The sequence below is a fragment of the Mytilus trossulus genome, chromosome 4 (genome assembly GCF_036588685.1).
Source record: "Mytilus trossulus isolate FHL-02 chromosome 4, PNRI_Mtr1.1.1.hap1, whole genome shotgun sequence".
NCBI classification, from domain to species: Eukaryota; Metazoa; Mollusca; class Bivalvia; order Mytilida; family Mytilidae; genus Mytilus; species Mytilus trossulus.
This window is the reverse complement of record NC_086376.1, coordinates 28,625,708-28,638,526: the sequence shown is the minus strand read 5'-3', so window position 1 is coordinate 28,638,526 and position 12,819 is coordinate 28,625,708. Positions and strand designations below refer to the sequence as shown.

Genomic DNA, 12,819 nt, shown 5'->3' with positions numbered 1-12,819 from the left:
CATCGTATAGACTTCGTTATTCATCGTCCTTGCTTCGGTCACTTTTTTGGTATTTTAACGAGATCGGGACCAACTTCGTACGAACTTACAATTTTCGCATTCGGGTGTCCATCGTATATAAAAATCGGGACAGTGTGACGCGGGCATTATAGAGACGCCATGGTAAAACCTATTAGATTCATAGTCAAATGAACGTCGCTTCAGAAACACGGTTACGTCACAAGTATTGGCATAGCAATATTGTAAAAGGGTTCGGAGCCATGAGCAGTGGGGGAAATGGCAACTGGTGGAAACGAGAAAAACGTTCCATCAAAAAGATGTAGCACAGGTTATAAAGATCGTCTTTTACAGAGAAGGTTTAACGAAAGGAGCGTTTCCACCGACTTGGTTAGAAAGGAAAGCACAAAATCTGTGTGCAACTTGTCTGACACTATACTTAACGGTTTCGAAGTCTTATGGCGACAGAATTTATTGTGCGATTTAGTTTTAACCTCACAGACAAAAGCTTTCCCTGTTCACAAAATTCTGTTAGTCACATGTTCGGATTATTTCTATGATTTATTTGTCGAGAGGAAATATTCAACACTGGAAATAGATTTTTCTGATATTAAACCAGACGTTCTTGGAGGAATTCTAGAATGTATGTACACAGGAAAAGTCCATTTAACGGACTGCAATACCGAAAGTGTTTTGTCGGCTGCTTCAAAGCTTGGATTTTTCATAGTAAAAGATGTCTGTGAGGAATTTCTCGTATCCACGGTTACTCTAAAGAACTGTCTTCGAATGTTAGACATTGGCTTTAAATTTAACCTAAACAACCTATGCGACACAAGCCTTGAAATCTCAGCTAAAAGTTTTAAATTAATCTCCAAAAGATCGAGGTATAAGGAACTACCAGTCGACCAAATAATAGAGCTACTAAAGGTATTCCATAGAAATTTTAATTAACCGTATATATGTGAACACGAAATAAAAAAAACAACACAAATACAATGTTGTTGCCCTACTGGTACACCATTACGTATTAGTATACTGAACATTTTTAAAACCCCAAAAAGGACATTTAACATTAAGAAAGGTATTTTACACGGTGCTATCAAAAAAGAAAGTCACGAGGAAAACATGTTTAAAAGCACAGCATTAACGTTTTGGCATAAAATACCCTTTTCATTAAAAAACACAAAAACAAAAACAGTTTGTTTTAAGTTTCAAGATAGAATAAAGAGTTCTAAAGTATTAAAAAGAAAAAAGTCCTTATATACATGTATGTAATAACAGACTTAACTATATATCTCACTTTTCTTGACTTCGTGCATCATCTGTCGACTATTCAAAAACTTACAACACGGTTTTGTTCCTACGAAATTGAACATAATATCGCTTGATCATGAAATACTAATAATCCTACTGTCTGACAGACGGATCAGCGTTTTCTTATAAAGTCATTAAACTGTTTGTGTATATTTTTTTCGATTCATGTATTGAAAAAGATATATTACATTTTCTGTTTTAGAGAGATGATTTGGCCGCCGATGATGAGTTAGAGGTGTTTGGATCAATGCTATTGTGGATTGACCATGAACGTGTAGAAAGATTGGAACATGCAGCCAATCTAATGACAGCGATCCGACTTCCTCTTCTCCCAGCTTCTGTTATTGTAGATTCTGTGGAGTCTGTAGAATATCTAATGAACATACCAGAATGTCAAACTCTTGTTAAAGAAGCACTTCACTATCACTGTATGCCCGCTAGGCAGAGTGTTCTACAGGTTTGTACATATTGTAACTTACTAGGAAAAGGGTTCAAACCTTCATACAACCTCTGATCGTCATATCACTTATACTAGTAAGAACGTTGCAGACATCTTCGTTTACCCCTGTACACAATACAATTAATTTTTGTTTTCTTTGAAATAACACGAAGAAAAAGTATTTATATGGAATCAAATCTTGACATCTAAAGCAATTTAATTTTGACCCAACTTGACTCATATTCTCATGAATTTGAAGGCTTCTTACTTTTGTACTTTCAGGATCCAAATTGTGAAACTTATCATAACCTCTTAATTTTGATTGTATCTGGGAGTCATGATGAATGCTTCAAATATCTTGTCTCCTCGGTATTTAGATACTTTCAACCGGTTTTTATGTTAATTGAATTTCATTAATATTTCAAATAGCACCAAGAATTAAAATAACACTTTATAAATTTTGTGCGTCCGAAGTGATTTTCTTGATTCAGTATCTTCACCAAGAACACTAAATCCAAAGCTTTACCAAGAACACTAAATTCAAAACTTCACCAGGAACACTAAATTCAAAATTTCACCAAGAACACAAAATCCAAAATTGCACCAGAAACACTCAATTTTAAATTTCACGAGGAACACTTAATCTAAAATTTCACCAGGAACACTAAATTCAAAATTTCAAAAGGAACTCTAAATTCAAAATTTCACCAGGAACTCTAAATTCAAAATTTCAACAGGAACACTACATCCAAAATATTTGAAATATAAAAAAGAAGATGTGGTATGATTGCCAATGAGATAACTATCCACAAAAGACCAAAATTACACAGACATTAACAACTATAGGTAACCGTACGGCCTTCAACAATTAGCAAAGCACATACCGCATAGTCAGCTATAAAAGGCCCCGATAAGACAATGTAAAACAATTCAAACGAGAAAACTAACGTTGCGTACGATGTTCCTACATGTATGATAACATGGATAAATCACTCCAACACATGGTTGAAAGCCTAGAAAGAAGCAAACACGTAAATAGTTGTATTACCTTAAGGTATCTTAACAAATTGCCAAGATCACCCAATGTCAACTATGTCTGGTGAGACACATACGTATTTTCAAAATGACTGTAGCTATATTTTAAGAGTGTGTACTTTTATAAACATATTGAAAATTGACACATAGCTAAGTGTATATATATTTGAATCATAACAGTTTTGTTTAGCTATATATGTAAAATTAACACATAGCTACTATCATAAAGAGAAATTAACTACATAATCATTCTTCCTAAAACAATAACTACTAGTACTCAGGTTAGAATTAATCTTTCAGTCAGCACGCACTTTCCCACGTAAATCTGTTCACCAGCCATGCTTACTGATTTCTGGTGGAGCTCCGAGATTAATGAGGGAATCAGTCAGTGATGAAATCTACAAATACAACTTCTTTGAGGAACGGTGGGAGACAGTCAGTACCATACCAGGACAGCGACACCATCATGCTGGTATGACAACATCTCGTTATATACAAGATTTTAATTATGATGTGTACCTTTGCGAGAATCTACGTGCGGGCTATCAGGTGTGAATGGCAGATCAGATTCATATTTTATCTTAAATTGGCAAATCCCTTCTATGAAATTAAACAACGTTGATTACGATGTTCCTACATGTATGATAACATGGAAAAATCACTCCAACACATGGTTAAAAGTGTAATCCTTCTTCTTGACATTAAAGGGACACTATCTACGGGATATTAAAATAATTTAAATTGTTTATTTTCTTTTGTTCAATTTTAACATCCAGTAAGGTTCAATTTTGCAAAATTAAGGTAATAAACATTGACGATGAATTATTCAGGTTATGCAGTTTAAAAATACAAATTCGTTGAATTCGTATTCATGTGAACTTTTATTAGTTTAATCCTTTACCTAAGGATGAATAACGCATGAAGTGTGTGTTCGATTATCTAATGGAAAAGAATGTTATCATTGAAGGTGAAACAAAGGAAAATCATTTGATTGACTGATCCGATCGACAAAAAAAATCCTTCTTATAGAGGTAAAAACGATCAGTACAAACATATATTTCTAATCTTTAATATTAGATTAAACAGACATAGAAAAAACCTAATTGCACGAGTTCCCTTTCTATTTATATATATATTTATGTTTATATCGCTTATATGGTCATCGGAGGTCTTTGGAAGTCAACTAAATAGTTAATTAGATGGCGTCAAGACTAAAATACACACGGAGTTACATATTATAGAGCCCATGCCTTGTAAATTGTTTATTTTAGACTCTTTTTTTTCATTTGGATAAAGGTTTTACATGGTTATAAATCAAATATGAAAATTTGAGTCAAATCAATGGACATGAATTTGACAGAGCTCTAGTGGCCCCTTTATACCTGTTTGTATATGAGACGCATATCGATTTGCTTTTTTTTAATATTTATTTTTTATGTTTCGGGCTCTTCAATGCCGTTGACAGTCGATGGGAAATTTGTTCCTGTTTCACGACTATACCTTAATTTAGGTCGAACCACGAAATTTCTATTGTATATAAAGTAAAAAAAAACCAATGGGTGCAATCAACAGTTTTTCTCTATGACGTCATATTTTGAGGGACCATGTATAAGTGACCCTTAGTGGTGGACTGATAAATAAAGATACCTGTATAAAACTAGATATCACTGGAATCAGAATGTTCTCTAGTTTATAATGGAATAAAAAAAAAAAGTGTACTTTTAATAGTATAAAAAAGTTTTATCCAGAGAAACTGGGAAAAACATTGCCTAATTTTAAGCTTAAAAAACCTGAAATCAGGTCATGTGCACACCCCTGAAGACATGATACCTGCACATTTTTCATCATCAAAGTCGTATGAATTTCATAGATTTTTACTTGGTCTTTCAAAAAATTCATGCTTCAGGCTACGTTCGCCTGCTCCGAAAAGAGCTACAATGGCTGCAAATAAGTTTTGAATTTTCACTGCCAAAAAAAACAGACTGTTTAGACGTTACGCGCGATGTTCGTACCTCATTGGAAAATCGGTGTAGTTGACATAATGCAAGTCAAAAATATTTTATTTTGTGATATCATATTCATTGCTTTTGTACGCATTTTGAACAAAAATGGGTTTTTTTAAATAAAAAAGAAAAATATTTGTTGAAACTATGTTTTATGCTGCATGCGACAAGCTTCAGTTTCGAAAAACGGCTGTCCCGCGTAACATATTTCATTTATTGTAACCACTAAACTGTGATTTTCTTCTAAACTATTTAATATTTTGAAAAACGGTTTTTTCCATTATTTAACAAAGAGGTTGCTTCATTTTTTATGCATTTTTTTATGACGTTTTGATGACGTCATAGAAAAAATAAAGTGTTCCATCCTACAAGGGCAAATCTGTCCCACGGGAGAAAAAAAATTGGTATTCCAGATTTGAAAATCAAAAACATTTATCTAAAAGGAAAAAGGTTAGTATTTGTATTTACTACATCAATGTTATTTTGCTTAATTTTATGAATTTAAAAACAAATATCCTGAAAAATGATATATGATAATTTATGAGCGATTTTTCAAAGGCTTACAAGGTTGTCGCACCGCCATTTTTTGACGTAAAAACGAACTCAACTCAAATTTACGTCAATTGTTTGCTTATATAATGGTAGAATTTTATTATTTTTCAAAATGTTGTTTTTCTTAATTTTTCAAAAATCTAAAGTATATCAATTTTCAATAAGTAGTTAAAACGCGTCGTCGATTTTGCGGAGTCTTACAAGAATGTCGCATATGCTAAAAAACCAACGTTTCAGTCGAAGTTTTGGTTTTAAAAACGTTACGAAATATTGGCGACGTTCTGTTACGCTTACATGTACGAACATCGCGCGTAACGTCTTACAGTGTTGTCTCCCCTCAAAACACGAATATTCAATCAAATTTTTTAAATTATTTTAATCATTCAACCTGTTTTAATTGAAGTTAATTAACATATATTTACAAGCAAATACAAAAAACATGATACTTTTTCACCAATTATGTTGATAAAAAGGGACTTCCCTCCATGTCTATTTTTAGTTGGGGGACAACCCCTAGTTTTTTTTTTATACGAAACTGTTTATAGCACCCAATGATGATAAAACAAAATGTCTTTTTTTTTAGTTGCTGTACTTGGTGGCTTTTTGTATGTTGCGGGCGGAGAAAGAACAAACGATCACAAATCTCCAGAAAATAGTGTCTACAGATATGATCCTCGAACTAACACATGGCTAACGGTAGCCAGTATGAAATACAAACGACAAAGTTTTCAACTGGTGGCTCTGAACGGACTGCTTTATGCTATAGGTAAATAAAACGGATGGGTATAAACGGACTGATTTATACTTTTATAGGTAAATACATTTTATGTACAACAGATGTCTCTGAATAAACTGCTTAATGCTATAGGTAAATAAAACAGGTGGCTCTGAACAGACTGCCTTATGATATAGGTAAATTCAACGGGTGGATCTGAACGAACTAAATTATGCTAGAATAGGTAAATTCAACGAGGGACTCCGAACAGACTGCTTTATGCTACAGGTAAATACAACGGGTTGTTATGAACGGACTGCTTTATGCTATAGGTAAACAAAACAGGTGGCTCTGAACAGACTGCTTTATGCTATAGGTAAATTCAACGGGTGGATCTGAACTGACTAAATTATGCTATAATAGGTAAATTCAACAAGGGCTCTGAACAGACTGTTTTATGCTACAGGTAAATACAACGGGTTGCTATGAACGGACTGCTTTATGCTACAGGCAAATACAACGGGGCGTTCTGAACGGACTGCTGTGTGCTATATGTGAATTCAACTGGTGGCTATTAACGGATTGTTTTATATATGCTATTAAAGGTTAATATAACGGTTTGTTTTGAACGGAATGCTTTATGCTATAAGTAAATTTAACTGGTAGTTATGAACGGACTGCTTTATGCTATAGGAAAATTCAACTGGTGGCTATTAACGCATTGTTTTATATATGCTATTATAGTTAAATACAACTAGTGGTTCTGAACGGACTGCTTTGTGCTATATGTAAATTCAACTGGTGGCTATTAACGCATTGTTTTATATATGCTATTATAGTTAAATACAACGGGTGGTTCTGAACAGAATGCTTTATGCTATAGGTAAATTCAACTGGTGGTTATGAACGGACTGCTTTATGCTATAGGCAAATACAACGGGTGGTTCTGAACGGACTGCTTTGTGCTATAGGCAAATACAACGGGTGGTTCTGAACGGACTGTTTTGTGCTATAGGTAAATACAACGGGTGGTTATGAACAGACTGCTTAATGCTATAGGTAAATACGACGGGCGAATATGAATAGACTGATGTATGATATAGGTTAATACAACTGGAGGCTCTGAGCGGACTGGTTTAATGTTATTGGCACATAGAAAGATATTCACTGTGTTCTCTACACTAAACTGCTTTATGCAATCTTCTCCGTTTGAAGCATTTGGTTGGTTACCTCGCTATACTGATTGCTTACTAGTTACGATCACGGTATTTTAACATACCCACATGAAAATATACAAATATATTTATGTTATTTATGTATATATGTAATTTTTTATATATCGAATTTTTGTTGAAAAGTTTTAAAATTTGAAATTATGTCTTGTGCTAAACTTGCTGTAAGCTCGCCCAAACATTTTTTTGAGGAAATTGCCCATTTTGAGACCAATATCTTAAAGAGCAAAATAAATAAATAAAATAATTGATAGCACAAAAGGACCGAATCTGAAAACAAGAAATCAGTCTCATTCATAGCAACGCTGTCTTATGCAATATAATCATTAATAATTAAAAAAAAAACAAAACACACACACGATAATAGGTATTCAATTTAGATGTAACATGTTTAACAGGTGGAAGGATGGACAAGGACGAATCTCTTGATAAAGTTGAAAGATACAATCCAAACACAGATAAATGGGAAGAAGTGGCCCCACTTTGTAGTCCTAAAAGATGTGTAGCGGCAGCAGTACTGAATGGACGTATTTATGTCGTGGGAGGTTCAGGTTTGTGTTATTTTACTCAAATTAAAACAAACAATACTTTTATACAGTTCATGGATGGTCATCAATCTTAAAAAAAAATGTGTCAAATCGTAATGCTGTTTAAACATAGGTATATATTTTAGTGTATGCCCTATATATGCGATCGCACGTACTCAAATTCAAACATATTTATCAAAGAGGCATTTTTCTGTGCGATGACTATTCGTCTTGACATTATGACCTTCCAGCATTTTGAAAAAGGAGAGAAGTTACCGGCGTTTGATTTTATTTTATTTAAGGGAGTGCGGGGCAATATTGATAAACACGAGACAGCAGCTGCACTATAGCAAACAAACCTAAAATAAGTTGAATTATATGACTATTGGTTTCTGTATGAGACAAATATATGAATTGATCATTATTCAAAGGAGTTTATAAAAAGGTTAATACATAATATTTTCTAAATAGAAGTCAGTTTTACATAAAATTGAGAATGGAAATGGGGAATGTACCAAAGAGACAACAACCCGACCATAGAACAAACAACAGCAGAAGGTCACCAATAGGTCTTCAATGCAACGAGAAACTCCCGCACCCAGAGGCGTCCGTTAGCTGGCCACTTAACAAATATCTATACTAGTTCAGTGATGATGGACGTCATACTAAACTCCGAATTATGGACAAGAAACTAAAATAAATAATTATTATATTGTTGTAGGAGATAAGATGGTATCAAGTAAGGTTGAAAGGTATCATCCAGCAGAAAACAAATGGCAAACAAGGAAACCGTTGACAATACCAAGATTCTTCTCTCAGTTGGTTCAAGTGAAAGGATCTTTATTGGTCATTGGTGGCGCAACTATAAATTCTGAAGGTACCATTTCCTGTGTCGAGGCCGTGGAGAAATACTCCCCAACAGCCGACAAGTGGACGTTCGTCTGCAACATGTTAACACCTCGTGCTGAATTCGGATGCTGTATGTTAGATGACGTCATATACGTCGCTGGGGGCTATAACTGGAACGATGCAGAAAGATTGACATCTGTAGAAAGCCTGGATCTTGACACCATGATATGGACATCAGTTACCAATATCAGCCGACCTTTAACTGGAATAGCGTGTAGCACTCTAACTTTATATTTTGATCGTTCCGATAGAGAAACTTTTCTGATGCGAAAATCAAGATCTCCCAGGAGCACTAATGACTTGGTTGCTTTAGAATCCACAATAACGGATTGAAAGTGCAATTTAAGATATATTTAAAAAAAATCCACAGATATATTTTAAACATGAACATTGTGCATAATATTTGAATACATTTCTATACAGAGAAACAAATTAAACAAATCGAACAATTTTCTTACTTTTTGTTCACATTATCTTGAGTTAACTCATCATCGATAACAGGATTGAAACTTTATATTTGCGTCAGACGCGCGCAGTTTCGTCTACAAAAGACTCATAAAAAATGTTAAAGGCCAAATAAAGTATAGAGTTGAAGACCATTATTAAAGCACCAAATTTCCTTAAAATTTTACCAAATACAGCTAAAGTAATATATTCCTAAGGTTGAAAAGCCTTAGTATTTCAAAAATTCAAAGTTTTGTAAAAAGTTAATTTATGGATATGACCATATCAATGTAATTCATGTCAAGACAGAAGTGCTGACTACTGGGCTGGAGATACCTTCGGGGAGTAAAAACTCCACCAGCATTGATTAACTTCTACACAGTAAAGATAAACCAACTCCAATACAGTAAACAATAACGAATTTCTATGAAGTGATCAATAATCAACTTCTATATGGTAAAACAGTAAACAACTTCTATATGGTGAACATATAACCAACTTCTATATGATGAACATATAACCAACTTCTATATGGTGAACATATAACCAACTTCTTTATAGTAAACAATAACCAACATCCATACAGTAAACATATAACTAACTTCTTTATAGTAAACAATAACCAACATCCATACAGTAAACATAAAGCAACTTCTTTATAGTAAACAATAACCAACTTTTATATAGTTGATAGTAACCAACTTCCATTTATTAAACAACAACCAACTTCTTTATAGTAAATAATAAAAAAAAAATATGTAAAGTAAACTATAAGCTATAAGCAACTTATATATAGTAAAAAAAAAGAGACTTATATACAGTAAACAATAGCCAACTTCAACATATATATATATATTAAAAAACCAGCTTCTATATATATATTTAGTAGAAAATATCCATCGTTTATACAGTAGATATAAACCACATTCAGTATAGTAAAAAAACCTTCTATATAGTGAATAATAACCAACTTTTATAAAGTTAGTAAACAATAACCAACTTTTATACAGTAAACCATAACCAACTTTTATAAGCGATCAATAACCAAATTCTATATAGAAAATAATACCCTATTTCTTTATTATAAACAATAATCATCTTTAATATAGTAGACAATGACCAACTTCTGTATATTGAACAATTACCAACTTCTATAAAGAAAACATATACCAACTTCTATATAGTGAACAATAACCATTTCGTAATAGTGAACAATAGCCAACTTTGTAATAGTAATCAATAACCAAACTCTATATAGTAAAAAATATCAAACTTCGTAATGGTAAACAGTAACCAACTTCATAATAGTAAACAATAACCAACTTCTATATAGTAAACAATAACCAACTTCTATATAGTGAAAAATCACCAACTTCGTAATAATGACCTATCACCAACTTCGCTTCGTAATAGTGAACAGTAGCAAACTTGGTTATAATGAACAGTAACCAACTTTGTAATAGTGAACAATAACCAACTTCTATTTAGCAAAAGGGCCTCGGTTACCGAGTGAGCTAAGTAGTTACTACTGTTATCACTAGCCAGTCAACACTGAGGTTGTGAGTTCATACTGCGTGCAACACAATTGTGTGAATACGACTTTGCCCCCCGCAGAGCTATAGAAAAACAGAACATTAACGGGTGTTACACGGACTCTTTTTAGACGATACACGGACTCTTTTTAGTTGTTACACGGACACTGTTTTATGAATGGAATCACTTGTGCATGAACAATGGGTTCATGGGCACTTTAACTTTCAATTAGATTTGAACTTTTTGGTTCATCGACATATTTTCTATCTTTTTTTTTTAATAAAATATTTACGTTATCATCAATATTTTTTGAAACATTTCGAGTAAAATACTATTCATATCAGTATACTAAGAGATTTGTACATTTAACTTCAAAATGGGGGGTGGGGGTATGTTTTTCTACTGATTAAAACAGATATTTTGATCCCAAATTTTATGAGAAAAAACTTACTATGGTCAAGCAGATAACAAACTAATGATCTGCATTATTCCTGATTTTTCAAATACAACTTTATATATAATAGTGCTAATTTAAAAACTATATATACATATTTATATATATATATTTGGTTGATGGTGTTGTAAAGGTAAATAGTTAATATATTCAGAAAAGTACATACCCCTCCCCCCTTTTTATGGAGCATGGACATGAATAGTAATTTCGGATAATGCTGAAAGTGAAGAAATTATGATACCAACGTTTATATTTCAATTTAAAAAGACAGGAAATATGTAAATAAAAATCAAATATCATCAAAAGATAAAATCCCTATCAACTCACCAATGCACGATTGATCCTATAAATTACGGGGCGCCGAATGGGACTCTTGTGGTTTTGTACAAAATTCTATTCTGTCACAACAAAATCATTTTTGTCTTACAAAACTATGTGCTACAGACTTGTTTTATGAGAACTTCAATTTTGTGGTGACAAAATTCATTTTTGTATACAAAATTCATTTTTGTCATGACAAAAGTCAATTTTGTCTAAAAGGTATGCAAATATGAAGATATTTGATATTTGCATACAGAATTGACTTTTGTTACCTGATATGGAAATTAAATCACAAAAGTCAATTGTGTGAGATAAGATTCAATTTTGTGAGACCAAATTAACTTTAGTGAGACAAAATTGACTTTTTTGAGACAAAATTATCTTTTGTGAGACAAAATTAACTGTTGTGAGACAAATTCAATTTTGTGAAACAAAATTCAATTTTGTGAGACAAATTTCAATTTTGTGAGACAAAATTCAATTTTGTCAATTTTGTTGAGTCAAAAGTCACTTTTGTTAATTTTGTTGAGACAAAAGTCAATTTCGTCAATTTTGTTGAGACAAAAGTCACTTTTGATAATTTTGTTGAGACAAAAGTCAATTTTGTCAATTTTGTTGAGACAAAAGTCAATTTTGTCAATTTTGTTGAGACAAAAGTCAATTTTGTCAATTTTTTTGACACAAAAGTCAATTTTGTGACGACAAAATTCATTTTTGTGACGACAAAATTCAATTTTGTAACAACAAAATTGACTTTTATGAGACAAAATTGACTTTCGTGAGACAAAATTGACTTTCGTGAGACAAAAATCAATTTTGTCAATTTTGTTCAGACAAAATTCAATTTTGTTCAGACAAAATTCAATTTTGTCAATTTTGTTGAGACAAAATTCAATTTTGTCAATTTTGTTGAGACAAAATTCAATTTTGTCAATTTTGTTGAGACAAAATTCAATTTTGTCTCACAAAAGTCAATTTTGTCTCACAAAAGTCAATTTTGTCTCACAAAATTCAATTTTGTCTCACAAAAGTCGATTTTGTATGCAAATTAGTTCACAGAATCCAAACTAAACTAATTTGAATACAAAATTGACTTTGGTGGCCCAATTTTCAAATTAGGTAACAAAAGTCAAGTCTGTGTAACAAAAATCAATTTTGTCATGACAAAAGTGACTTTTGTCCGCTGATAGATAATTTTGTATGACAAAATTTTAAATTTGTAGTATGATACAAATTTTGTTAAACTGAACTCATTTTTGTTGAACAAAAGTCACTTTTGTCCGTACAAAATTGAATTTCGAGTACAAAACCACAAGAGTCCCATTCGGCGCCCCGTAATAAATA

General features: G+C 32.5%; 1 protein-coding gene across 1 annotated transcript; it reads left to right on the top strand.

The window, feature by feature from the left end:
- Positions 1-215: 215 nt before the first annotated feature.
- Positions 216-9,176, top strand: LOC134715027 (kelch-like protein 31). Its single transcript, XM_063576871.1, has 6 exons — positions 216-924; positions 1,514-1,768; positions 3,086-3,257; positions 5,924-6,106; positions 7,686-7,838; positions 8,536-9,176. Exons 1-6 carry the CDS (start codon positions 277-279, stop codon positions 9,054-9,056), a joined length of 1,932 nt encoding a protein of 643 aa, XP_063432941.1. The 5' UTR covers positions 216-276; the 3' UTR covers positions 9,057-9,176.
- The last annotated feature ends 3,643 nt before the right edge of the window (positions 9,177-12,819 follow it).

Coding starts and splice junctions, on each gene's coding strand:
- LOC134715027 (XM_063576871.1), top strand. CDS start 277: ATGGCAACTGGTGGAAACGAGAAAAACGTTCCATCAAAAAGATGTAGC. Junction 925..1,513: donor AAATAATAGAGCTACTAAAG/GTATTCCATAGA, acceptor TTTCTGTTTTAG/AGAGATGATTTGGCCGCCGA. Junction 7,839..8,535: donor TTATGTCGTGGGAGGTTCAG/GTTTGTGTTATT, acceptor ATATTGTTGTAG/GAGATAAGATGGTATCAAGT.